This window comes from Aythya fuligula, chromosome 13 (assembly GCF_009819795.1).
Source record: "Aythya fuligula isolate bAytFul2 chromosome 13, bAytFul2.pri, whole genome shotgun sequence".
Classification (NCBI taxonomy): domain Eukaryota; kingdom Metazoa; phylum Chordata; class Aves; order Anseriformes; family Anatidae; genus Aythya; species Aythya fuligula.
Window position 1 is genome coordinate 12301897 of NC_045571.1, and position 24813 is coordinate 12326709.

A 24813-nucleotide genomic window follows, 5' to 3' on the forward strand; every position below is an offset into this window, starting at 1 on the left:
GCATCTACTCTAGAGAAAATAAGCATTGAATTTACAGTTTTTTCTACTTCCAAAAGCCACTAGAACAGCTATACAGCAAAGCTGATTTATTACAGTCTAGCATTGTTTCTTGCTATGAATCAAATTACTTTGACTTGTTTCCCTTTCTCCCAAGTACTTTTAAAACAAGATTATGAGTAGCAGGGGAATGATGGAAGAAGATTTTTCTCATTTTATCAGCAGCTCTTTCTAGTAAGAGATCACTTAGGCGAAATTCCTGGTGTGTTTTTTTTGTTTTGATTTTTTTTTGAGACTTTTGAAACAAACGTAGCCCCATGTTCAAGCTATGGTTTGTAGTTTCAGCATTCGCTGTCATGTTTCTCTGAATGTTCATTATCTGCCCAGTGGGCAGCGGTCTCTGGGCTGCTGGGATTTCAGTCCTGGCTGTGCAGTCTCAGGACAGCTGTTTACTTCAAAGCTGATAAAACAGTCTGCAAAATCGCTTGACCATGGCTGTACCTTTTGAAAGACTGCACAAAACCCACCCTCTCAAAATTAATTGCTGAAACTCCCTATTGTCCAGTTCACCGGGGATCAGCAACGTCACACTGGGTGTTTGGCTTGCGGAAGCTTGTTTGCTGGCATGGAATAAGCAGTGACTGTGCTGTGATTTAATTTAGGGATTGGGTTGATTTCTTTGCCTGGACAGGCAGCAAGCCTAACAGGCAGACTGAGTAACACTTCTTTTAATCATGGAATATTTTTTTATCAGCAACTTCACCTGCCAAGCAAAGGTGCTGCCTGGGAATGGAAGCTGTAGTGGCTGTTACCTACCAAACGTGGGAGAAGCTCCTGTGTCATTTAGCTTTTGGGGGCTGAGGACCCCAGTTTGGGTGTCTGTGATGCTGCAATGGCCCTTGGTAAAAGCAGGGACCTGGTACAGAAATCATATGATGGCCCAAGCATCTGCCGTGACTTTTCTAGAGGAGGAAAGTCTTTGGACCAGGGAGCAATGTCCAGCACGGTGCTCAGTGGGCACATCCCTCATGCACAGTGGGGCTGGAGGTGCTGGGGGAATGGAGGAAGGTCTGGGCTGTGTGACTATGACTCCCTTGTATTTGTGAAGAGCATTATACAGCTGCTGTGGGCCAGGGCACAGCCTGAGGTCTGAGGCCACCTTTGTAAGGAACTGGGCTGTGTTAGGGCTGAATATTGGGAAATGGAAGGATACATGCCTAAAGCATGTCAGGGGTAAACTGCAGGTCTCAGCAAGCAGATCCCATTCTTTTCTGAAAGGAAGTTTGCACTGATTCATCCTTGTGATTCTTATACCTCCTTGCTCATACAGGTGGGGAATCTGCTAGCTTTTCCACTGTTGCTCCGGGGGTCCCATCATAAAATGAGGGCTGCCTTTTTTTTTAGTTGTGCATGGGTGCTCAGAGGTGGGTCCTCAAAGTCTTTTATGGCTAAGAAACAGAATAGGCAGAAGGAAGTGTTTAATGCTCTGCTTTATTTGGTGAACTGCACAAGAATAAGGATTACTATGAGCATAAGAATTTCCTGAGAGGCTAGCATGACTATTCTGTGCCAGAGCCAGGAATTTAAAATAAAGCCTTCTGAGTCTCAGTCCATTAGCAGACATATGACCCCTGCCATCCCCTTTGCATTTAGGTTTGAATTCACTCTGATGAATTGTTCTTGCTTTTGCAAGTTCCAGGCAGAATGAGTTTTCTTTACCTTTCCTGAGAGGCCTTGAAAGGATTACCTGTTTTGTGCTGTAATAGCTAGTTATTGGGGAACATCATTCCACTTCCTCTGATGCGAACATATCACTGAAATTCAAAAGCAAGTTAAACTGATCTAGTGGGCTACAGTCTTGAAAGTACACTAATTCTGGAGCAGCTGCCCTACTAAAAACAGAGGTGTACATAAGTGCAACGTTTTGGGGGAGCATTTGGCAAACAGGCTTTGAAGGACTGATTCACTGGTGCCTCAGGCAGTTCTTTATCTGGTTTCTACTGTGCCCTGCAGATTCCAAATGCTCTGTAGATAACTGTAATGGACTTGAGGCAGCGAGGCAGCTGGCGTGCTGTAGCTGGGAGCCTGTGGTGTGGTGGGGGTGAGCAAAGGCAAGTTGGTGAGGTCTGGGAGGCAGCTGCTGTCCTCCTTGAAAATGAGCACGACCCCTGCATTGACCATCCTTCTGACCCACTTGGTCTTTCATGTCAGGAGCCTATAGGGAGGAGTGTAGGTCTGGGTGCCGTGTGGTTGAGCATCACCAGGTTCTTGCTGTCTTTCTGCTGGTCTGTGTCTGATACACAGAAATTTGTGTACTCAAATCCATGCAAATTTCTGTGTTGTTTCCCCAGCTTTCAGTATTTCAGATGCTGTCCTGAAAGATGTGGCTTTCCTGCTCCCTGGGCTTTTAGCGAGGGGCTAATTCCTATTTTGATGCTGTAAGTAGAAATTTATCATGCTGAATCTGGGTTACCTGTGGGTACCAGCTGCAGCTTGTTCTGGATCAGGGTGCGAATGGTGCCGACCCTGTCTGGGCTTGGCTGCACTCTAGAAAGTCTGCTTTGTAGTGCTGGAGACTCTGAGACATGTGAATTGGCTGGTGGGCTCAACAGTCATTTTTAAAAGGATTTAAGGGAATCGAAACTAGTGAATCTTGTTCTATCCGGCAGGGAGAGAAAAGACTTGGACCAGTTTGCAAAAACTGAAGGATCAGGCTGTCCAGGTTCAGGAAAACCAGCTTGCTCCAGTTGTTCCCTTACAGCTGGAGTGACCTGGCTTCTGTGCAACATGGGTCCGCACTGGGCATCTGCCCAGGCACTGTGCAGAAAATTCTCTGGCATTATTCTTGCTAGATCTAGCTTGGAGAAGTTTGTTTTTTAACCTGGACCTGTTGGAGGAAAGTGTGTATCTGGAGGTGGGTGCCCCATAAACATGTCTCCAAATCCAGAGAGAGCTGCTGTTAAGCCAAGGGTGGTGCTGAACTCCAGAGTGCATCTCTGCTCCTGATGGATTTGACAGATTTTTCCCTACAGTGGCAGGGAGTTGTGTAACAATGGGAGCAAAGTCTCTTCATCCGCTCCCAGATGAAAATAAACTTAGTGGGAAGCATGTCTCTCCCAGCATGCCTGTTAGGGGAATTTGAAAGAATAAAAGCAGACCTGCTAAAGGGACACTTGCTGCTGTTGAGATGTACTAAACAGCACCTGGAGGTAAGCTTTGTGCAGAGGAGGGAAGAAGAGAGCCTTAGGGTGTCCCATGCAGTGGCAATTGCTGCCTGTGGTCTCTTGTACTTCTGCAATGCAGGGAGTGTCTGCACGACAGCTGGTGGGGCACAGAACCAGGACAGACAAATCGAAAGGACTTGGTGTGCTGCATGTGAAGGCAGTGTCCTGAGCAAGGTGCAGAACTGAGGGGTGGGAGGTAATCAATTAGAACAACTGGATGAGCTTAGATAAATTAAGTTATAAAATTGAATCTCCATGGGGTTGCTTCTCGGTCTGTTAAGGTAAGTTGCTTGGTGCTATGCATGAATGAAGAGAGCTGTGTTCACAATAAAATAAAGCTGAGGATGGGTATTTTGGCTGAAACTTCTTGCAAAATGAGCCGGGGGAACTGGGAAGCATAGGAATATGGATGGCCACACCATCCTCTGCTGCTGCAGCCCTGCCTGCAGAGCAGGGAGGAAGACGATGGTGAGCAACAGGAAGCCTGGGGGCCAGATCCTATATCAGCTGAATCACCAGGATTCCTTCCAAACTAGTGAGGCTGCTGCATGTGCTGCAAGCCCAGAGGGTCTGGCACTTGCAGAGGGCTGCAGGGTGTACCCAGTGCCTGCCTGGCTGTCTGGTACGTTATTCCTAAAGCAATCCTGATATTTGTTGGATTAGTGGTCAAAGGCATGCAAGTTTTGAAGTATTTTTAATTTGCTAATGCTGACTGACTTGCCTTCTCATGTCTGGAGCCTTTGTCACGAAGTGACAGCAAAACCACAGGTTCCTCTGAAAAGAGGAATATACATTGGATGAGTCACTGTTCCAAGACAAGTCCTATCTCCTTTCTTCCTTTTTTTCCTGAAATTGGATGGAAAAAGGACATATTAATATCTTTTTGTTGACACTTTAATGTGTCTCTGCGTTTGCCTGTTTGAGTAAATAAACTGATAATCAGTCAGTTGTAAAGATATTAGAATGGGGTGGGGCAGGGAAAGACAGAGTGGCTCAGTTTTCAAACTAGTGCAGAGCTGCTAAAAAAGCAAATTCTTTCATTTGGATCAGAAGCAAATTCCAGCTCTGTTTCTGTTGGAAGTGTTTGACTTGCTGTCGGGAAATATTTGGTTGCTGTCTCTTTTTAAAATTGAATTAATCCTTCACATTTTAGGATGTGCAAACTACTGTTTTGTGTTGTGTGTTTTTTTTTTTTTTTTTATAATTATTTTCCTTCCCACCAATCCTCTGCACAGGCTGTAGTTTCCAGTGCTTCCCTCCTGGGACTGTCTGGGGACCTTTTGCGTGGACAGGGTGTCTTAAGTTGCTGTCTGAGCTGTTAATCCACCCAGAAGTACTGGTGAGCTCCTGGAACTTGTGTCTGACGTCTGCACTGCAAGTGTAGAGTGCCAGAGTAGAGGCATGCCTCTGATGGAGCATCCTCACAGCTCATCTCCAGGTGGCTTACAGCTGTGAAAACACAGGGGCTGGGGCAACTTTATTTGACCTGCCAGTATTGCAGTTCTGTCTGGAGAGCAAATAAACTGACCCTGACTGTGGTGTGTTTAGAAGCTACAAAGCTTGTTTACACAGAAACTTGATACGGCTCCTATCTGGGAAGGGAGTTGATATTAGAAAACCTGAGATGTACTTAAAGCAGCTCTCATCTCCAGCAAAAAGTGAGGTCTTCAAAGCGCATAAATGGGCTGCATGCCTGCTGGCCGTGTGCTTCTGTGAAGCTGCTTTAATGCATCCCAGCAGCAGGGAGCCCCCCTTGCTCTTCTTTCCTGATGGAGGGATGCAGGCAGGAGTGAAGGGATGTTGAACAGGAATTACTTCCTTATACGCTCTGTTTCCGTGCACATTGACCTGAATGGGTCAATTGCACATTGAATGGGCCTTCTGTCACCAGGGTGTGTAATGAGCGTGGGATCACTAGGTTCTGTCATCTCTTGTTGCTCTTTCTCTCTTCCTTCCTCTAAAATGGGTCTTTAAGCAGAGTTTGTCTCTGGCCATCATTGCGTGCCCTACAGAGGCTCTTCTCCCAGCAGAAGTCGATGGGACGTGGTGAGGCATGAGGGACGCGGTACTGGGTCTCCACCAGGACTTTGAGAGAGACAGCTGATGTGTGATCACTAGTGTAGTGTTATAAAAGGGCTTTTATGTCCGTGAAGACAAAGCCAATTGTTTAAAAATGTGTCTGAATGAAAAACACAATTCTGAATGCCCTTGACTCAGCTACTAAAAAAAAAAAAAAATCAAACAAAAAACCAACTAAGCAACACACACAAAAAATAAAATAAAATAAATCTGAAGAGCTCTCCAACCCAGTGTGCCAAATGTAGGTGTAATCCTCTTCACTGGGAGAAAGCAGGGGGGGACCAACCAAAATGGAAAACCCACAAACCTCCATAAAATCCTTCTAGGAGCTTAACTGTCCCTGTCTACTTATAACTGTCTCCATCTCACTAACCTTTTCAAATACTGTTTTGTTGTATCATAACACTTTCCCCTTCTCAGACAGCTATAATGAGGTCAGGTGTCTGCTTTTTTTCTCTCTTGGTTCAAGTTCTCTCTTTCTCCTCTCAACTTGAGAAACAGAAAGAAGAAAGTGATATAAAAACAGAGGTAAATCTTTCATAGACTTGCTAAGATGAAAAACATAGAGACTGGATTTTTTTTTTCCAGTGAAAACCCACACAAACAACAGTAGGGCGTATCCTGAGTGTGATAATTCTCTGATAGTCAGACAATGCAGCTTTAATAAAAAACTCTCAGCTTACAGTGGTTTTGGTTGTTAAGGATGGTAGAGATAGACAGCAGCAAGTTAAATTCCAATGAAATGGATAGGTAGTGATGTTTTTGGAAATTCATTTTTCAAACCCTAATGGTTTGAAAATGAATTGGAGCAAACGAGGATTAGGAAAAAAGAATGAGTGAGGGTGGCTTGGCTGAATCTTTAGTATTATAGTTCAGCCTCTCCTGCCTGTCAGGTGATGCCATGTGTAGCCGAAACTGCTTTCAATCTCGATACCAGAGTGTTTCTGCCAGTTGTGAAATCCACCTTTGGTACCGTGCACTGAACTTGCTCAGAGCTGACTTTGTTGCCAAGCAACTGCTTTATCCCCTGGAAAAAAAAAAAAAAAAAAACAGGTTTTGGTTTTGGAGGCCCCAAGGACCAGGCTGGTTGGGTGCTACAGAGGAACTGGCTCGGTAACAGATAAGGTCCCGATCGGGTGGATTGGGCATGCAGTAAGAGGAGCAGCTGTAAAAATTTACCATGGTGTTGTTTTACTCTGTGAACCTGAACAAGCTTTGCAGCAATTCCTCCTTCTGTCCTGTTCTTGTAGTATGAACCCAAGGCTGAAGTCAGTTGTCTGGCTGTCAGTGGCTCTTGCTGACTGTTAAATATCTTGTCCTACCTGCTGGCAACTCTGCAGATGCTCGGAGCTGGGGTCTGATGTGCTCTCCTACATGGCTCTGCAGTGATGCAACTTCTTGTTGCCTTTCTCTGCTGCCACCTGTCAGTGCTGTTTTCCCAGGGTGCCACGCCTGCCCATCGCTCTCATCTCTAATGACTTCCCTCCTTCCAGACTGAATGAAGTATTACAGAAAATGAATATTTACAGCTAGGCAAACTTGTGTATTTAACCCAGCATGTGCTGTAGAGCAGCTGTGAGCTTCAGACAAGAGGCTTGCTAGTCAGAGCAGAGGTATTCATGAATCCAAGCCTGGGTTGTCGTGTAAGCAGTGAGCCAGCCCGTTCAGGATCCTGTCTTCTGAAGGTCTGTAAACCTGAAATCAGCCTTCATCCTTTGCTCACAGAGGTGTAGGCTGCTTCTGTTCCCATAGGCAGAGGAGGAAGCCTTTTATTTTCCCACTTTGTAGCTAACAAAAAGTTGAAAAATCTTGGGTTGCAAATCTCACTGGAGGTTGCAATGAGCCTGCCCAGATCCTCATTTTTAAAGACCCTTAGCTAGTGTGTAGCTAATGGGTGTACTGGAATGTGGTCACTGTTAGCAATGCCCATGGTTTTGTAGGAGACCACTGCACAGGGTTTGTCCTGTTTGCATGTCCAATGAATCACTGCTCTCTCCTGTTTGTATCAGTCAAAGTGCCAACATCATCTGACTCTGCTGTCACAAAAGTCATAGGAAGGGGGCATGGGCAGGTCCCTGGTGTTTCGCTATTTTTCTGGTGATGCGTCTTCTCTAGGCTAGCAGGCTGCCACCTAATCAGAGCTTGGAAAGGAAGGTTAGGATACATGGGGGCAGGAAATACATGCCTCATCCTTTGCTTCTTTAAACACCCTTGAAGCTGTGCTGGTCTGATCAACGCAGCGTTTCGGCATGCTTATGGCTGGTGTGGGGCTGTTGTTGGCTGTAGGGCACTTGCTCGCAGTGTTCCTGGCATGCCTGGCTGAGGAGTGTGCATGGGGTCAGTGGCTGTGCAAACAGCCCCCATTCCTTGCATACCATTGGGAGACTGACTCTGGGAAATCGGTGTTTATTCAAAGAGTTTTGTTGTAGAAAAGCAGATTTCCTCTTGGCAAACAATATCAGGTATACTATTTTGTGGAAAAAGACCTTTTTCAGCTACGGTTCAGAATCTTTATTTGGTTTAGGTAGTTGCACGCTGTCAGTGGGCAGATGGGCAGGCAGAGCATTCAGTATCTATTGTATTAATATTTTAATTGTAGATACCTGTTCTGTCAAAGCTGTGGAAAATCCCTGGAGATACGAACTTTTTCCAAACTACAGCATGTACCTGTAGTGGGTACCTTAATGTGTGCAGAATAACACAGCCTGTAAAATAAATATAGAGAGCTAAATATTAACAAAGCTAATGGGATTTCTGACTTGGTAAGGAGCACATTTCCGATCTTCCAAGTTTCACATCTGTTTTTCTCGGTGGAAAGATAAATGTGACTTTGAGAGGTACGGTGACCTTGTTACCGATTGTTACTGTACTGCTGTTCAAAACTGTGCGTGTTTGAATGCAGCTTGGTTTCACATAGCGTCCTTTTTCTCTCTTCAGGTGCTCACTAAATTCATGAGATGGCCATCACCACGCAAATCTCCAAAGATGAGCTGGAAGAACTCAAGGAGGCCTTTGCCAAAGTTGGTAAGTCGCAGTGAGAAGGTCACTTTGTCCCTGTCTGCTGTATGTTTGAAGAGGACTTATCCGAGCCCCATGAAAAACGGTGCCAGCAGGACACAGGCAGTCGCCTTGTCTCATGGTTGTCTTCGTGCCCAGGAGTCCCTTAGCAGTCTTGTTACTTCTGGTATGTCACTTCTAGCCAAGGAGCACGTAGGAAAGGATGTGGGCAGTGTGGCTGCCAGTGAGCACTGGTGGATAGCATTGCCTTGGTGCTCCAGGTGGGCTTCTCTGGCTGCTGATGGTGGAAGAAATATCTCAAGAGACATTGTGTTCCTTTGGCCCAGGCAGCACTTCAGGGCTTGCACAATGCTTGGTCCTGAGGGTGTTGGCTTTGGCAGTTGGGGCTTAGCTGTGCAGAGGGCAAATGTAGGCTCAAGATTTCTGGTTTGTGCAGGTGCATTTGAGGCACCACGGTTGGCGACCTTATAGGTGAAGCCTAATTAGTGGCTGCATACCTGGGCATTACGGAGCAACTTGTGGTGATAATAAAATGCTTTGTGGCCACTGTGCATGTGCAGTGCCCTCTGGTGGCTCTGTTTCTCCCTGGGTCTCCCATCTCTCACAGCTGGTGATGCTCGGTTGCCCAAGCTGCAACCTGCTGCCTCCGCCTGCCTCCCTGCTCCCCTATATTGGCATTGCACAAGCCCCTGGCAGGCTGCTTCAGGAAGCTTAAATGAGCAGAGAGGTGACATCATGGAGAAAACTTTTCTGCTGGTTTAGTTTCCTGATAGGGCTTATAGGAGGATCAGAAAAAGGCCAGGGAGGGGTGGGAGGCAGCAGGATGGTGACAGTGGGCTGAGGTCAGTGCCTGCAGCTGGGGAACCATGCCTGGGGCTGGCACTGGATGAGAACACATTGCACAAGTGGTCAGATCCGCCCCTGCTCATCTCCCTGGCTGCACATCCATGCTGCTTGAGCACTGGTTATTGCTCTGAATCAGTAGCTGCCTCGCATCTGAACAGAAGTTTCTCTTGCTCTAAATTAACAACGTGTAGGGGAAAAAGTAGCTTTCAAAGGTAATCAATTCTCACAGAATAGTATTTGCTGTCAGGATATGAAACAAGTTGCGTTTTAGGCAGTTCCCTCTCCTATCTTGCTCTTGTCCCAGACTTTTCCAGCAGGTGGAAGTCAGCTGGCACAGAGGCAGGTGAGTAACCATCCTGCTTCTAGCTGTGTAATGAACCTCTAATTGCAGACTTTGAGACATGGGTGTGGGCAGCCTGCTCTGTCCTTGGATAAATTTTAAATGATTCATTTGGCTGGATGGAGTGGCTTTTTGTCACTAGTGTGTAGGGAAATTATTGAGGTTAGGTTGGCTGTCTGCCGTTGCACTGAAAACAGTGGGAAACTCAAGTCAGATAGTAATTTGTTTCAAGAAACCAGCTTGTTCTGCTGTCCCTGTTCAGTTTACCAATATAAAAGAAATGTCAAAACTTACGTATTAAAAAATGTGATAATTAGCCATTAGTATGTACCCACAAGTGTGATGAGATCTACTAGTTTTTTTATCTGCCTTCTGTTTTGTGTGCTTTAGGCATGGCACAGTTCACAGACACTGCTGTGGGAGGGCCTGTGCCTGTCAAGAGCATTTTTAATGCTCTTGGTCCTTTAATTCTTGCCTAAAGGAGCCATCTTTGCCCTGGGCTATATAATTGCCTGCTAACGATATGACTGGCTTCCTCTGGGAACTTCTAATGGTGTCTCCAGTGAATGTGAAAAAACAGTGGACTGAGGCTGCCGTTTAAAGTGAGATTTTTCTTCCACTTCAGAATCCAGCTACCTGGAAAACTTTGAATGCAATGAGGCATGGTTATAGTAAAACTCAGCTAGCTGGTTTCTTTGATATCTTAAGAGAGATGTGGGGAGGGAGGAAGAAACACTTAATGGAGTGATTTCTGCTCACCAGGTGATGTGCAAGCTCCAGTACATGGCTGCGCTGGCTTCCTGGAGACCTGCTTTAATTCTCATATGGGGCAAGTTGCGGCTCTGGCCAGGAACGCTCCTACCACAACAGCTGTTGCTAGTGTAGATTCACAGGGCTTTGAGGATGTGCGTCTGATCAGTTGCTCTGTGTGCAGCTCGACTGGGTAGATAGTCAGCTTTCTAGTGTCAGAGGGTGTCCCTAAGGTCTGCTAATGTGTACTCTGTCACCTCTTGCTCTCTGTGCCTCTTGCAGGTATCCCCTCTCTCTCATGCATCTGGTATGCTGTTCTGGCAGCAAAAGGCAAGTCCGTAGGCTACCTGCTGCTTGCTAGAAGCAGTCCAGTCCACAGATGAGAAACTGCGGTTTAAGGCTAGCAGTAAAGTCAGCTGCAGCTTGTGCAAGCAACACCCAGCATCCAATAACCAGGTATTGCTGCTGAAAGTGAGACAAGTGATAAACAGCAGGGGTGGAAGAAACATTTTAACATCTGACAAAAGTAATTATTAGAGGGGACATAATAACTATCTGTGCTTTAAACAACCTGTGTTAGTGGGGTTAGCTGTTTGCTCCCAATCTCAGCTAACCTCTGAATTCATTCCACAGAACTGGTCGCTGCACTTGGCCAAACAGTGGCACTTCACAGAAGAGGTGTGGCAGAAAAAAATCTGAAAACTTGCTCTGTTTATTTGTCTTCCTCCTCCTTGATCCTAATAGCAGTGATAAGCATCTTTTTCTGGAAACACTAAGTACTTAAAAACACAGCCCAGTTGAACACTTTGTTCGATGCTGCAAGGTAGTAAAACAATGCTCTGAAATGGTAGCTTAAGGCAAATAGGGATCTGTGGTCCTGCTGAGAGCATATGTCCTTAAAAGGAAATGTGTGGGTTACTTTCCCCTCTTGCATCCTGTTATTTAAGCTATTTTAAGGACTTGTCTGGAGGAAGCTGAGCCAGAGCTTGGAGCAGCTTTGGGGTTTTGTTTATTGCGGCTTTGCTGCGCCACCTGCATATGGGCAGAAGGTGGTGCCATATATCACGGCAGTGACCTTTTGCAGGTTTAGTATGCTGGCATGCATGCATCTTTCAGTGGAAATAGGAAACTTCAGATGTGCTGTAGTTTCCTTTCCATCAGGCAGATTATAATGAATCCAGGCTGTAGCTTGTCTGGTAAAACAATTTTACTTTCTTCCATTAGTAATTCTGGGTCATATGCTAAGGGATTTTGTTTGGGATAGCTTCTATTTTGACAGCCTCTTCAGCTGTTGAATACCATTTTAGATTTTGTTAGAGAAGGATTTTAGACCACCTCCTGTCTGAAATCTGGCCCTGTTGCAGGACATCCAGCAAGGCACCATATGGTGGACCTGTAGCAATGCTGGAAACAATTACAGATCTTGCTGGTGTTGCGAAGAGGACATTGTTTTTTTTAATGGTGTTACTTTGTATATTTGACTGCTGTGTCAGATGTTCCACCACGCAGCGAATAACTAGTTACTAGGCTTTGCTGCCAAGCCAAAACCATGGGCTAGCATATCCGCCAGGCTTCAATGCTTAAATCTGCATTTCTGTGGCCAAAGAGCTAAAACTTGAAATGAGAGCATCTTTACTGAAAAAACCTCTAACTCGGTGTGGGGTCTTGCGATTGAGCCAACAGACCTGTTTTACCGTTAATTCCCACTTCCAAAACGTCTGGGGCATAGATGCCCTTTCAATCTATGAAATAAATCAGTGACTTTTTTTTTTTCAGGATACTGTAGAAGAGTAGCTATTCTAGGTGGGTGTTTGGGATGTCGTTAACAGTTGGAAGGATGTAGATCCTGAGATCCTGAGGGTTTTGAGTGAGTTCAAGTGTGTTTCTCACCAGGAGTCCTTCAAACTTGTGTCATGTGCTGACTGTCCGAGCCTGAAGCAAGTGCTGGGAGCAGCCAGTGCACAGTCCCTCATAATGGGCAGCATCTTTCCTGGTGCTGTAGTCCCGTGTTGTATGCACTTGCATGCAAACATGCATTTTGAATGATGCTTTGTGCTGCAGAGCTTCTAATGTTTTTCCCCAGTGAGCAGAGGGAAAACTCTGAGCCTGGCAAACCCTGAAGAATGGGAAGATGCTGCTTTGTGGGGGTGAGCTGATGTACCTCAACAGCATCGTGGGCAAATACTGACCAAACTGCAGGAAAATTCTGATATCTGACCTGCAGCCAGAGGTAATGCTTTCAGGCAGAGGCTGAGCTCAGCAAAGCAAGTTGTGTGGATGGGCCAGACAAGGGGCTGGGCTAATTCCTCAGTTGCATTCCAGAGTGTTTTTATGTTACAGTTCCTGTTTTGCAAGAAAACCAATATAAATGCAAGGTTAGGGATTAATTTGTTGAACTGGATTGTACCCTTAAAAGACTTGCAGGGCTTCATACACAAAACTGTGCTCTAAACAGATTTAGGTATTCTTTTACAAGGCACATCTCTACACAGTGTGTTAGAGATGAGGACTGGAGCTCAGTTCCTTGCTGTCACCCAAGTGGCTTTTTGCCTTGTGAAATCCCGTATGTTTTTTCTTTCACTTCTCAATAGCCTCAGACAAGGCATAGGCAAGCCTAGTTCGGAAACTCTTCTGAATGCTTAAGGTAGTCACTTCAAGACAAAAACTGTTAACAAATCCAATCAAGATCACTTTAATGATTCCATCAAGGATGCAATATGTATTTTGAAATCTTACCTTATTTTTCTCTGTGGTTTGCTTCTTTAACACTTGGATAGATGTAAAACTTCATTTTTAGGAGGTGGACTGATCAGAAGAAGTGATGGAGGGGTATTTCTGGATTTACCTGCTTTATTTGGCAGCATGGTAAAGGACTGTGGATAGTTCAGCCAAGCACAGGCTGAAGCAATAGGCGTTGGCTTCAGGCATGCTGAAGGTGAAATGAAAGACCTGTTTCAGGTTCATAGGCCCTGGAGATTAGCAAGTCCCTTCTTTTCCTTGTCTGATTATTATTTTTTTCCCTGGATGTGAGATGGAAAAAAGACACATATTGTGTAGTTAAATTTAGTAGTAAGAAAACTGTAACAGAAGAAGCTGTGATTTACCTACAGGGAAATAGTTTGCTGATGACATCTCAGCCTGGACTGAGATAAAGCGTGCCTTTGCAAGCTTATATTTTTTTTTTAATAAAAATCTAAAAATCGAAAGCCAGACAGCAGGCTGTTGCCATCATTAATTGTTGGACCCAAGCACTTTATTTCATCAGAATTATTGTAAACACAGGCACTTCATAAAGTAGTTAAATCCATTTATTAATTGTCTGGACTCAATGTTCTTCTTTAGTTTGAGATCCAGGGACTGTTACTTTGTATGTTTGTCAGTAAGTGTTTGAATTTCACTTTCTGGCTAACTTATGAAAACAATCTTAAAATCCCATATTGACCTGGAAAATGAGGGGAGTTGGAGCAATGGTGAGGACATGCTGCTTGTTGGTTTTTAGTGCTTAAAAACCACTACTGCCACTTATTAAAAGTAAATTGACTTTCAAAATATGCTAACTGGACTTCTGAGCTATCCTAATTGCTTTCTCTTATTTTAGAAAGTATCTCCCTTTAAGCATAGGTACTGACCCAAGTGGCTGTACTGTGAGATTCCCATGTGAACAAAACCAAAGCTTGCTGGGGCAGGTGCAGCTCTTCAATCATGCAGGCTGTGGTCTGCAAGGGTGTTTGGGGAGCAGAATCTTCTGCCTGAATGCAGTTTAATTCTGTGGCCTTAAGGAGAGACTGCTTCCTAATAAGTATTAGAAATGGAGGTTTGGGCACTGAATCAAGTTCCCTGGGCTGTCTGTGCCACTTGCCTACAGCAAACAGATTTTAACGTTGCTTCTGAACTGGTGGTAAGAGCACAACATATTTGCAGTCCCTTTCTCTGGCCATGCTGGAGGGTCACACTTATGTGTTGGGACATAAATCTGGGTGCACAGGCTGCTTCAAATGCTCTGGCCTCGTGTGGACATGCCTTTTCTAAAACTTGGATACCAGCTGTGCTGGGAACCATGTTTGCTCACCTTAGTCCTCTTGTAGAAGGCAGCACCTAGCCTGTGCCTTTCCATGGTGGCATTAAAACCATTCTTGCCTGAGGAAAGACTGGGGCTGCTGGATTTGTACTGCATGATCTGCAAATGTGATAACATCTGCAAAGGGGATGGGATCTGTTGATGTGTAAAGCTCCAGGCTTGCACTTATTTTTTCTTTCTCTCCAGATCTAGTAGGTGATCACATCTCAATGAGTGTGAAGTGCTGCTGTATCTTGGCAGTGACTGTCAAAGTGAATGTCATTGCAGAGCTTTCTTGGGCTGTATGAAAATGTCTGGCCTCAATTTTCTGTCAGCAATAAATGAATAACATTATCAACATGATTAAAAAAAGGAAATGCAGAGCTGACTTAGTGTTTTCAGTTCAGAATGTTAAAAAGTGCTGTGTTTCATTAACTTCTATTTTTAATGCACGAACCCAGCTGCAGTGCAGTTCAGATGTAAAAAGTAACTCTGGAGATGATTTATGAAAACACAGATGTTCTCTTGCGAAACTTTTTACAACAGCCTTGGTCCTGTGTGTGAAGAGCTGTCCTGCTCAGCTCTGCTTTGAAGCTGCCATTGCACAAAGACAGAGGGATCTCATGGCTTGCAGTCTGTTTCAAGGATGAGCTATATGTATTTAACTTGCACCTTTGATTCCTGAGTGGTGTCCATTGAATGGTGTACTTCTTGGACTTGGTATTTTTGGTGTGGGTATCCCGCTGTGTGTCTGCATCCTGCGCGGTTCTTGCTTTCAGCAAAGATGAATGGTCTGTGCAATGTAGCCCTAAAACACGTGGATTGTGATGATCATACTAGGAAATCCTGCTTAAACTTTCTGTCTTACAGATGTCCTCAGAACATAGGTTGCTTTCTCTAAAGCATGTTTGAGGGTGGGGGCTTCTTTTCTTTCCCAGTGTCTGGAGTTCATCCTGTTGGATGACTGACATATTTCTAAATTGCCTTCTCCCACCCCTTTTTCTCCTGCCCCTTTTAATCCTTAGACCTCAACAGCAATGGGTTCATCTGCGACTACGAGCTGCATGAGCTCTTCAAGGAAGCCAACCTGCCTCTCCCTGGGTACAAAGTGAGAGAGATCATCCAGAAGCTCATGATCGATGGCGACAAGAATAAAGATGGGAAGATTAGTTTTGAAGAATTTGTCTATGTAAGTGATATTTCTGAATTTTCAGCAATCTCTGTTAGATGGCCGGGGCTCCTTTTAGACAAAGCTGAAAAAAGGGGGCTAAAAGGGGCTGACTTTAACACAATTCTAGTTTTCTAATGATGACTTTTGAGGACTTACCATGTAAAAAGTAGCTCTTTGGTCATATACTGAGATTTCTATGATTTGTTTTGCTGTTGCTGCCAGCCTTTCGATTTGGACAGAGAAGGAACATGTTGGTTTTCAAACAAAACAAACAAAAAAAAACAATATTCTCCCACATGCTTTTGCTTTATGAAAAGTCTATTGGAGGCTAAAAGCCTGTTTCCATGTGGCATGACAACTGGAAAAGAGACTTCCAGTTCTCCAAACTTAGAGTATTGAGTGGAATCTGCTCACTTTTTCCAGGCATACAGATGAATGGTTGTTTTCCCTGTGAAGCAGTATAATTTCCTTTCTCAATTTAATGGGACTTACAAGTATTTGCTAAAGATTTGTGAGGGCATTTCAAGGCACACTTGGAGATTAATTTAGTTGCTGAAGTAGGAAAATTTAGATCCATTTGTTGCCTTAAAAGGGAAGAACCAGGAGTAGGGAAGTGGGAAAAGTTGGAGGATGGGTCTCAGCATTTTTCCTTCAGCCTTTTTCCTTAGAAATAGGTCATATTTTTTTATTAATTTGTCCTTTTTTTATTATTTTCAAAAGCACAACACTTCCTCTCCTTATCCTTTTGATATTCTGAGTGAATATTAGAAGAATAGTATAAAACATGAGCAGTGCATTTAGGGAGCTGTTTTCATGTCAGCTACTTTTCTCGATATTGCTTAATTTAGCTTTACCTTTTTCTGTTCCTTAATTGTTTTCAGACCCTCTGAACTTTTGAGTTCGGAGTCAACTAGTAAGTTGGAGTTTGTTTGCAGTTTGTGAACACTTGCATGCTGGGTGCATGTTTCAGCTGTTGGTTTGAACTTGTCCATAACTCTAACTTTGCACTAGGAAGGAAGAAATCAATGTCTCCTGTCAGACGTCAATGGTACCAATGGTCAAGTAAACATCATTAGTTGTCTTAGAGGCAACCAATCCATACAGTAGATGCAATGGTTAATTATAGAACTTTTACCATTGATCTTTTCTAACTATGAGCACTTCTGCTGTGGTTTCTGGGACACAAAGTAAGACATGAACTACCTTGAGGTTAGAGTCAAGGTACCTCAGTGTTAAAACATGTTTTCCAGAGAGGGTGTGCAATACCAGTAATGAATCTGGCAAAACTAAAAATACATAACTGTTTTTAAATAGATTTAAGATAAACCAACCAAACAGAAAATCCCAAACCTCTGTGCTGTTGAGTTTTCACTCAGCTCTGCCTGATCACTGGGGTGAGCAAAACCTCTGCCTGCCATCAGGAGATGGTTTAACTCTGTGCTGCACCATCATCCTGACTTGCTACGTTACCTGTGTTTAAGGGTTGGGAAGGATAAAGTATGGCAACCAGGCATGCTGACCCTGCCAGGTGACACCTCTGCAGCCAGGCAGGCAAGTCCCCTTGTCTTGTTTTAACAGAAGCACCTTGTTCTATTTGCAGTGCTATTCCATTGCCGTTTCCAGGGCAGTGTTTGGAGAACCTTCTTATGTTTTTCTGCAAGATTTGTGTGCAATCAAAAAAAAAAAAAAAAAGATAGCAGAATGTTGGGTTGGGATGGATGAGACTTGAGGAATCAAACAGAGGAACCTAGCGCTGCAGAAACCTGGCAGGAGCAAGGAAGGCATGCACAAAACAAAGGGGTTTTATTTTTTCTTACATTTGTATTTTCAGTGTGGTTGAAACTAGTTTACTTAAGTAGGCTTTCAAACCACTGAATATATTTTTCCTAATAGTTGGAATAGTCCTAAACTCAAGGCCACTAATAGTAACACTCAACCTGCACAAACTCCACAGCATAGTCCTGTGCTAAAGCATCTCTTCTGCTCTCACACATGACAGCATTTTGTCCATTAGTCCACACCTGTTAGAAAAAGACTTAGCTGAAATATCTGTTATGGATTATTGCAGATTAGATTGTTATGCTCTTACTAGAGAACTGCTTTTTTGTCTCCTGTGGGCTGTGGACAAACTCTTGTGTGTGAACTAAAGTCACAGTCACATGAGCATCTGGCTTACACAGAGAGGTTAAAATTACACAACAGCTTTCTCAACTTCGGTCCTATGGAAACTGCTGCATGCGTACCTGCCTTCATATTGCAAAGGATTCACTTTTTTCTTGTGGTCCCTTGAAATCTACTTGAAAAGGTAAATGTGTGAGAGTTACTTCAAGCCTAATGCTTCTGTTTCAATTGCCACTTGCAATATGTGTTAAAAGGGAGTGGGAGTAGTCTCTGCCTCCTACCCATGTTAAACTTAATACCACTACAATTTTGCTAGGCTGTTCACGTTTGCTGTTGTACTGTGAAGTTTGCTTTAAAGCTGACAAAGAGAAGATAACTTCTTCTGTAGCCCTCTCAGTATATGAAGGCAATCTTTTTTTGTCTAACAGCGCACTTTAAATTGTAGATTTTCCAAGAGGTGAAAAGCAGCGATATTGCTAAAACTTTCAGAAAAGCAATTAACAGAAAGGAGGGAATCTGTGCGATTGGGGGCACCTCGGAGCTCTCCAGTGAGGGGACGCAGCACTCTTACTCAGGTACTCCTCTGACTTTCACCTCTTTTTTTCTCTGGTAAGTGGAGGCAAAACTAGTAGACTTCAACTACCTGCTCCACACTCTGCTTTTGTTCTCCAGTAGCTGAATGATCACAGATCAAGGTGAGAGCAGGACAGAATATAGTGTAATGCAAGATTAGCAGTGTGTAAACTGTGTGTAAAATGTGTGCTTATTTGTTTTGTTAGCTGTGCTTGCTGATGAAGCCCTTGTGTCACATTTGAACATAGTAAAGATGCAAAGTAATGAGTAAATGACAGGAATATTCTGATAATTTGAAGTCAAACTCAGGTTTCTTTAAACTGTGTCTAATAAAATAGTGTGGTAATGATAGTGTGGTGGTTTTTTGTTTTTTTTTTTTCCCCCTGAGCTATTGTAAAATGCTTTGGGTAAATCTTTGCTATGTTTTGAAGAACCTGTATTAAATTTATAATTGGTTATCTTAGAGGAAGAAAAATATGCCTTTGTAAACTGGATAAACAAAGCCCTGGAAAATGATCCTGACTGTAGGCACGTTATTCCAATGAACCCAAATACAGATGACCTGTTCAAAGCTGTGGGAGATGGGATTGTGCTATGGTAAGTCATGATTGCTCCTGAATTTAAAAAAGAAAAACAAATAAAATACTCCCCAAAAACTCCATAGTTATGGGGAATTTTCATCCTCTTCTAGTCTGTTTTTTTTTTGTATGCCAGCATATGTGCACAATATTTTGCATGTATAAAGAGGGGCTCTATCCACCCAGGCTTTTGGTGTCAATGCATGATGCTTCTGCTTTGTTACAAGCTAGTGGTTTTGTCTAGTACTTTTGTTTTGGGCTTGAAACTAAGTTTGCTGAAGGGGATAAGTACCTTGCGAGTACTTATCTGTTGCCTTACTAGTCTTTGCAGCAGATGACAAAGTAGCAATGAGTCTTTGCTAGTTCAGTGACTGCATTGTGAATAATTCACGTGCTCTTTTTGCTCCAGCATCTGAGATCAATGGTGGCCAGTAACATGTGTAAGGTTTCAGGTTTAGCTATTAGTTTCAAATACATTCCAAATACATTCTGGATAACATAAATATTAACGTCTGATTTACAAAATATTGATTTTTAAACAAAAGCAATGCAGGAGTAAACAAGTAAAAGGAAATGTACTGTGCTAAGTATTGTAACAGTGAAACAACTTGTTGAGATGGTATACAAAATGTCATTCAAATATTATTTTTTCCTCCTACCAGCAAAATGATCAATCTTTCTGTTCCGGACACAATTGATGAAAGAGCGATTAACAAGAAGAAACTCACACCATTCATAATTCAGGTACAGTACCGTTCTATATGTTTGCAGAAATTCACATTCAAATAGAGTAAAGGAAAACTTAGCATGGTGGCTCAAGGAGCTGCTATGGAACACTGGAAAGGAAAGATTTTTATAAGTTGCATTGAATTATTAAAGGCAGTTTTTACCGTGCATAATTGGCAATTTTAGTGGTATGGGTACAGTTCAAGAGACTAGGATGCCTAGTCTTAAGATAAGATAACTTAATGACAAAATAGGTAAAATGGCTGAAATGCAGTTCACACCTGTTATTGCTGCACTGATTATGTGTATTGGTATCTTCTCAAGCAATCTGATTATTGGTGTTGACCAGCTGTGAGTAAAACAGGTTTTGCACAGGTGCTTGCATGTATTTGAGTACCTTACTGCTTCTCTAAGTCATGTTCTTGTTGATGCCACTAGATATGACTGACTTGAAGGCTGAAACTAAATAGCAGAGGCTGAAATTAAACCCCAGTGCCTAGTTCAGTTCTTATTGATGCACTCTGCTACTGTGACAGCTCCATTAAAGCTTCTACTACTGTAGGTAGCTGGGAGAGTTTCCTCCAAGCTGCTGATGTTGGAGCAAGGACGAGGGGGAAATCCCTACTCTGCTGGCACTGGATGAAAGACATCTCTCTGGGCTGTGTCTCACTTGACTGTGCTGTCCACAGGAGAACCTGAACCTGGCGCTGAATTCTGCATCTGCCATCGGTTGCCATGTTGTCAATATTGGTGCAGAGGACTTGAGGGAAGGGAAACCCCACCTGGTTCTTGGGCTTCTCTGGCAGATCATTAAGATTGGCTTGTTTGCGGACATTGAGCTCAGCAGAAATGAAGGTAAATGATGCTGTAAGCGATAACTTGGACAGCATGAATGTCGTCTTGCTCCTGAGCTGCCGAGGGGCTGCATGTGATGCTGCGTCTGAGCCTGCCAGTGTTGCTTGCGCTGTTGCCTCCAGCCCCGTTGCCACATCTTCCCTCCCCTCTGCCGAAAGGGGAGAGCTGGCCATCAGCTTCATCGAGGGCATGCGCCAGGCTGAGTGCCCGACAGCTGGTTTGTAGTTGCAAAGTTGGCTTGGGTGGGGGGTTTGTGCACACTTTCTAGACGTGGTCAAAGTCAATGTTACAGCTCTTTCACTTTGCTTTCCATAGGATTGCCTTTCCTGGTTTAACATCTTACTAGACAGGGCTTGATTTCATCAGCCCTTTTCTCCTCCTGCTCCCTGATAATGCACAGGCTGTGCTTTGCCTTGTCCCTGCACAGGGATCTCTTAGGTGTCGCAGACCACTCAGTATGAAGCTGTTTTGTGTCCCGTCCCTGTGCTGTTGCCTTGAGGCTTAGGCACGTTTTACCTGGCAATGTCAAGCTAGGGGTGAGGTTGCAAAAGCTGCTTACATTGTTTTAGGGTGATAGATCATCCTCCAAAAAGGAGGAGGCTTTCTGTTCTTCAGGAGCATGTTTGCAGTGACATGATTCTCCTCAAATCCTCTTTGCCCACCGTCCATGCCACAGCTGAGCTCTCACATCCTTCTCAGCCATGGGAGCATCGTGCTGCAGTAACCCCACTGTGCTTGCTTGGTCCTTTGAACAGCCTCCAAAACTGAAATTTCTCAAATAGTTCAGAGCACATGGATGGGAGGGGCTTCAGTGTCTTTTATCTAAGTTTTCTAATCCTGTCCTAGTGGTAAAGCTATTTACCTTAGACTTAAAAATCCTGGGTGAGTGAAGAAACCTCTAGCTGAAAAGGTGCTTATCATGGTTTCAAGCTGACATTGTTTTTATGAATGAAACAGTGAATATGAAATCATTTGGAAACATTTTTATCATTGAGATAGATGTATACTTGTATTTAGCTTACTGTCATCAACTTAAAAGGACTGTACATAAAATCCAGAGAATTTTGTTGCACAAGAAAATGGGAAATACTTTTTCTCATTTTTATAATGTTTTCTATATTGTTCATATTCTCTGTGGAACAACCCATTCAGGAAACTCCAGTAACACCCAAATTGTATTGACTTGACTGGTATCTGGTTGTGTCCCCTCTCCCACTCTGAAATGTTCCTGAAGTTGTGACTCTGGGAGGGAGGTTTGCCTCTTTTGAAACTCGTTTCTTCATTCTTCATCTTACGAGCATTTTTCTTCCAGCACTGGCTGCCTTACTTCGTGATGGTGAAAATCTGGAGGACCTTATGAAACTGTCCCCGGAAGAGCTGCTCCTAAGATGGGCCAACTTCCACTTGGAAAATGCAGGCTGGCACAAAATCAATAACTTCAGCTCAGATATCAAGGTATTGAGAACTCTCCTGGCTGCGCATGCCTGGGAAAAAGCTGGGAGCAGGCCAGGGCTGTGTTTGTGTGTGTATATGAGACCTTTAATCCATAAACAGGACCTTTCTTAACCTTAATACTCCGAATAGGTATAACAGGGGTTTCCAAAGGGTAGATTTAGGGTACCTCATTGCTACTGTCTGTGGCCATTAGAATGAGCCCAGCATTGAATTGTCCAAGTGTTTACTCCAGTGTGAGCACAATCCTGCAGCAAAACTGTTGTATGTTTTAATCAAGTAGCAAACTGGTATTTGTTGTATGGTTTTGAATGTTCTTAGTCAGTCTTTTTTTGATGGAGCTAATCTGTACTGCAGCTCACATGGACAGGGTGAAATAATTAGCCGCATCCTTGTGGAGTGTGATTTCTACATGCTCCTTGCAGGTGGTGGCATTTCATCCAAACTGTCATGGGTTTAAGAGAAGAAGGGAAATAACAGCTGTTTTTTCAAGTGTGAAATGTGGCTCTTTTCTCACTCTTTGCAGTAGTGAAAACCAGAGGGTGATGACTCCTGATCGGTTTGGAGCTTTTTCACACTAACCCCCAGCAGGTTTCTGGAGCATATTTGCATAGCCAGTAATTGGGAGGAAGAGAAAGAAGATTGAAGTGGATTCTGGGGGAGAGGACTGTCAGGGTGGAAGGGGGCGGGGGGAAGATATTTGAGGTGTGTGTGTGTGTATGCATGTGTGTGTGCATATGCTTTTATTTCCAACTTCAAAACTACACAGAGTACTGCTGACAGCTGTGGCTTGTCTGATGCAGCCCATAGGCTGGCAGGATATTGCAGGCTCCTTTGCAGTGCTGGGCAGTGAAAGGACTTGTAAATGATGAATAATTACAGCAGCTATTTGCTCTTGTTAGTTTGTGACCATCCCTGGTATCTCTCCTTCCTACCATTCTAGCTAATGAGTAGGCACAGGAGAAAACATTGAGGTTCCATGTAATCAGCTTTTTGCCAGAAATATGTCTTTTCTGACCCACCTTCATCATCACTGTAGCAGTAGGAGTGGCTGCTTTGTTCAGGGATTAGGGTTGCGTTGGGGTGTCCACATGGTCTGGCAGCTGGGGGCTGTTCAAGCAAGCAGTGCTGGCATTTCTGCCTCCTCCAACCCCTGAAAAGTGGCCGACACCAGTGTGCAACAAAGTCAGTATGCAGAGAGTTAAAACCCATAATTATTTGCCTTAAATACTTCTAACATTTTCCCTTTGTTCTCTTTTTTCTTGCTGCCTGGATTTCTGCCATCGTGCTCTTATTATTGTCTGTCAAGCTTACAGATTTTGGTAATTCAGTAAAGGTACATACGCCAATTAGGCACAGCGTTTTGGTAAAGATGAGCTTGAAATGAATTGTTATGATGTATTCGGTGCTGTACAGGAGATCTGAGTTCTATTTCTCATCCATTTCAGGATTCTAGAGCTTATTTCCACCTTCTCAATCAAATTGCACCTAAAGGGCAGAAAGAAGGAGAGCCTCAGATCGATATTAACATGTCAGGTTTCAATGTAAGTATTCAGGCTGTTGTGTCTTCGTGCTGTATAGTTGCAAGCTACTTGTGACCCCGTAATTGCTCCATGACATCTAGGTAACCTGGTATCTTAATTTCAAGACCGTGTAAAGTGTCAGTGGATGTGTACATACCTTGGGTATGTTGTAATTTGTTGTTTTTAAGTGAGGCCTGGTCACTACCTCCCAATTAACATGTATGATTGAGAATTATTTTGGATTTTTGCTGCATTTGGGAGCGTGCTGTGTTCTAATTTTGAACCATCAAGTTCAAAAAGCATAAAACTTGCAAAGCATACAAAATTGGAAGGGATCATGCTAGGAAAAGTAGAGACAAACCTGGACAAGTGTATCAACAGCAGCAGGGACTAGTGTGAATGCTTTGTCCCTTCATTTGATTAGCAACCGATGCCCAGTGAAGGCAGGTGGAGTTGTGACATTGCTCCAGGTAGCAGTCAGGAGCTTCCCATCTGCTTTGTAGCTTGATCTCTTCCCTGACAGATCTTCTCCACTGTGTCTCCGGCAGGAGAAGGACGACTTGCGAAGAGCAGAGTACATGCTTCAGCAGGCAGACCGGCTCGGGTGCCGGCAGTTTGTCACGCCGGCTGATGTGGTCAGTGGCAATCCCAAACTCAATCTGGCCTTTGTTGCAAACCTGTTCAACAAGTACCCAGCACTTACCAAGCCTGAAAACCAGGACATTGACTGGACTCTACTAGAAGGTGATGGCCTTATCAGTCACAAAAGTAGTAGGAGAGAAATATCTCAAGTAAACACTTAGATCACAAGAGACAATGCCCAGTGGAGGCATTTCTGTTGAACACCTATGATTTGAGGTTTAAGCGCTGCAATGGTGGTTTACTCGTTTGGGGCAGATGAAGAGGGTACCTGAGGGCCTGTTCAGCTGTTCTGAGCTTTGCAATTTCCTGACACAGGCAAGAGCACCTTGGCAAAGCACAACTGGGATTAGAGAGTGAGTTAGCTTACTCCCATATGAAAGACATTCTTGCTGCACTTTCTGCAAGAAATTGTAAAAATCATAGAATCATTCAGGTTGGAAAAGGCCTCCAAAAATCATGTTCTTCTGAGGTCTGGTGAAATCAATCTGACATCCAAAACATGAGGTCAGGGCAATCTTCTTTCTTTGAAAAAGTTCTGGCAGAAACAATCTCTTTCCACTGAAAAACTTTGAGCTGTGCTGTTCAGAACTTACTGTCTTGCAAGGTGGGAAACCATACAGCTCTGAGCTTGCCAAAAGTCTTATTGAACTCTTTCTTTCATTTAGGAGAGACCCGTGAGGAACGGACTTTCCGTAACTGGATGAACTCCCTTGGTGTGAACCCCCATGTAAATCACCTCTATGGGTAAGCATTAGATTCTTGGGAGAGACCCAACCAACATAGATCAACGTGGAGATGTGCCCACACCAGTGTCCTGTTGCCCACAGTCATGAGGAAAGAGTATAAGAAAGGGTGTTGGGG

At 43.8% G+C, this 24813-nt stretch overlaps 1 protein-coding gene across 5 annotated transcripts in view; it reads left to right on the forward strand.

The window, feature by feature from the left end:
- Positions 1–24813, forward strand: part of PLS3 (plastin 3) — a 49616-nt gene that overhangs the window by 20308 nt on the left and 4495 nt on the right. For 4 of the 5 annotated variants that reach the window (XM_032196088.1, XM_032196092.1, XM_032196090.1 and 1 more), the window contains 11 exons: positions 8238–8324; positions 15337–15500; positions 18049–18178; positions 18641–18773; positions 19417–19498; positions 20170–20335; positions 21648–21790; positions 23097–23123; positions 23236–23331; positions 23859–24054; positions 24618–24696. In XM_032196088.1, coding sequence (XP_032051979.1) covers positions 8258–8324; positions 15337–15500; positions 18049–18178; positions 18641–18773; positions 19417–19498; positions 20170–20335; positions 21648–21790; positions 23097–23123; positions 23236–23331; positions 23859–24054; positions 24618–24696 — 1283 coding nt within the window. In that variant the 5' untranslated portion in view covers positions 8238–8257. The remainder of the gene's footprint in view (positions 1–8237; positions 8325–15336; positions 15501–18048; positions 18179–18640; positions 18774–19416; positions 19499–20169; positions 20336–21647; positions 21791–23096; positions 23124–23235; positions 23332–23858; positions 24055–24617; positions 24697–24813) is intronic. The other variant, XM_032196093.1, reaches the window with a different exon arrangement.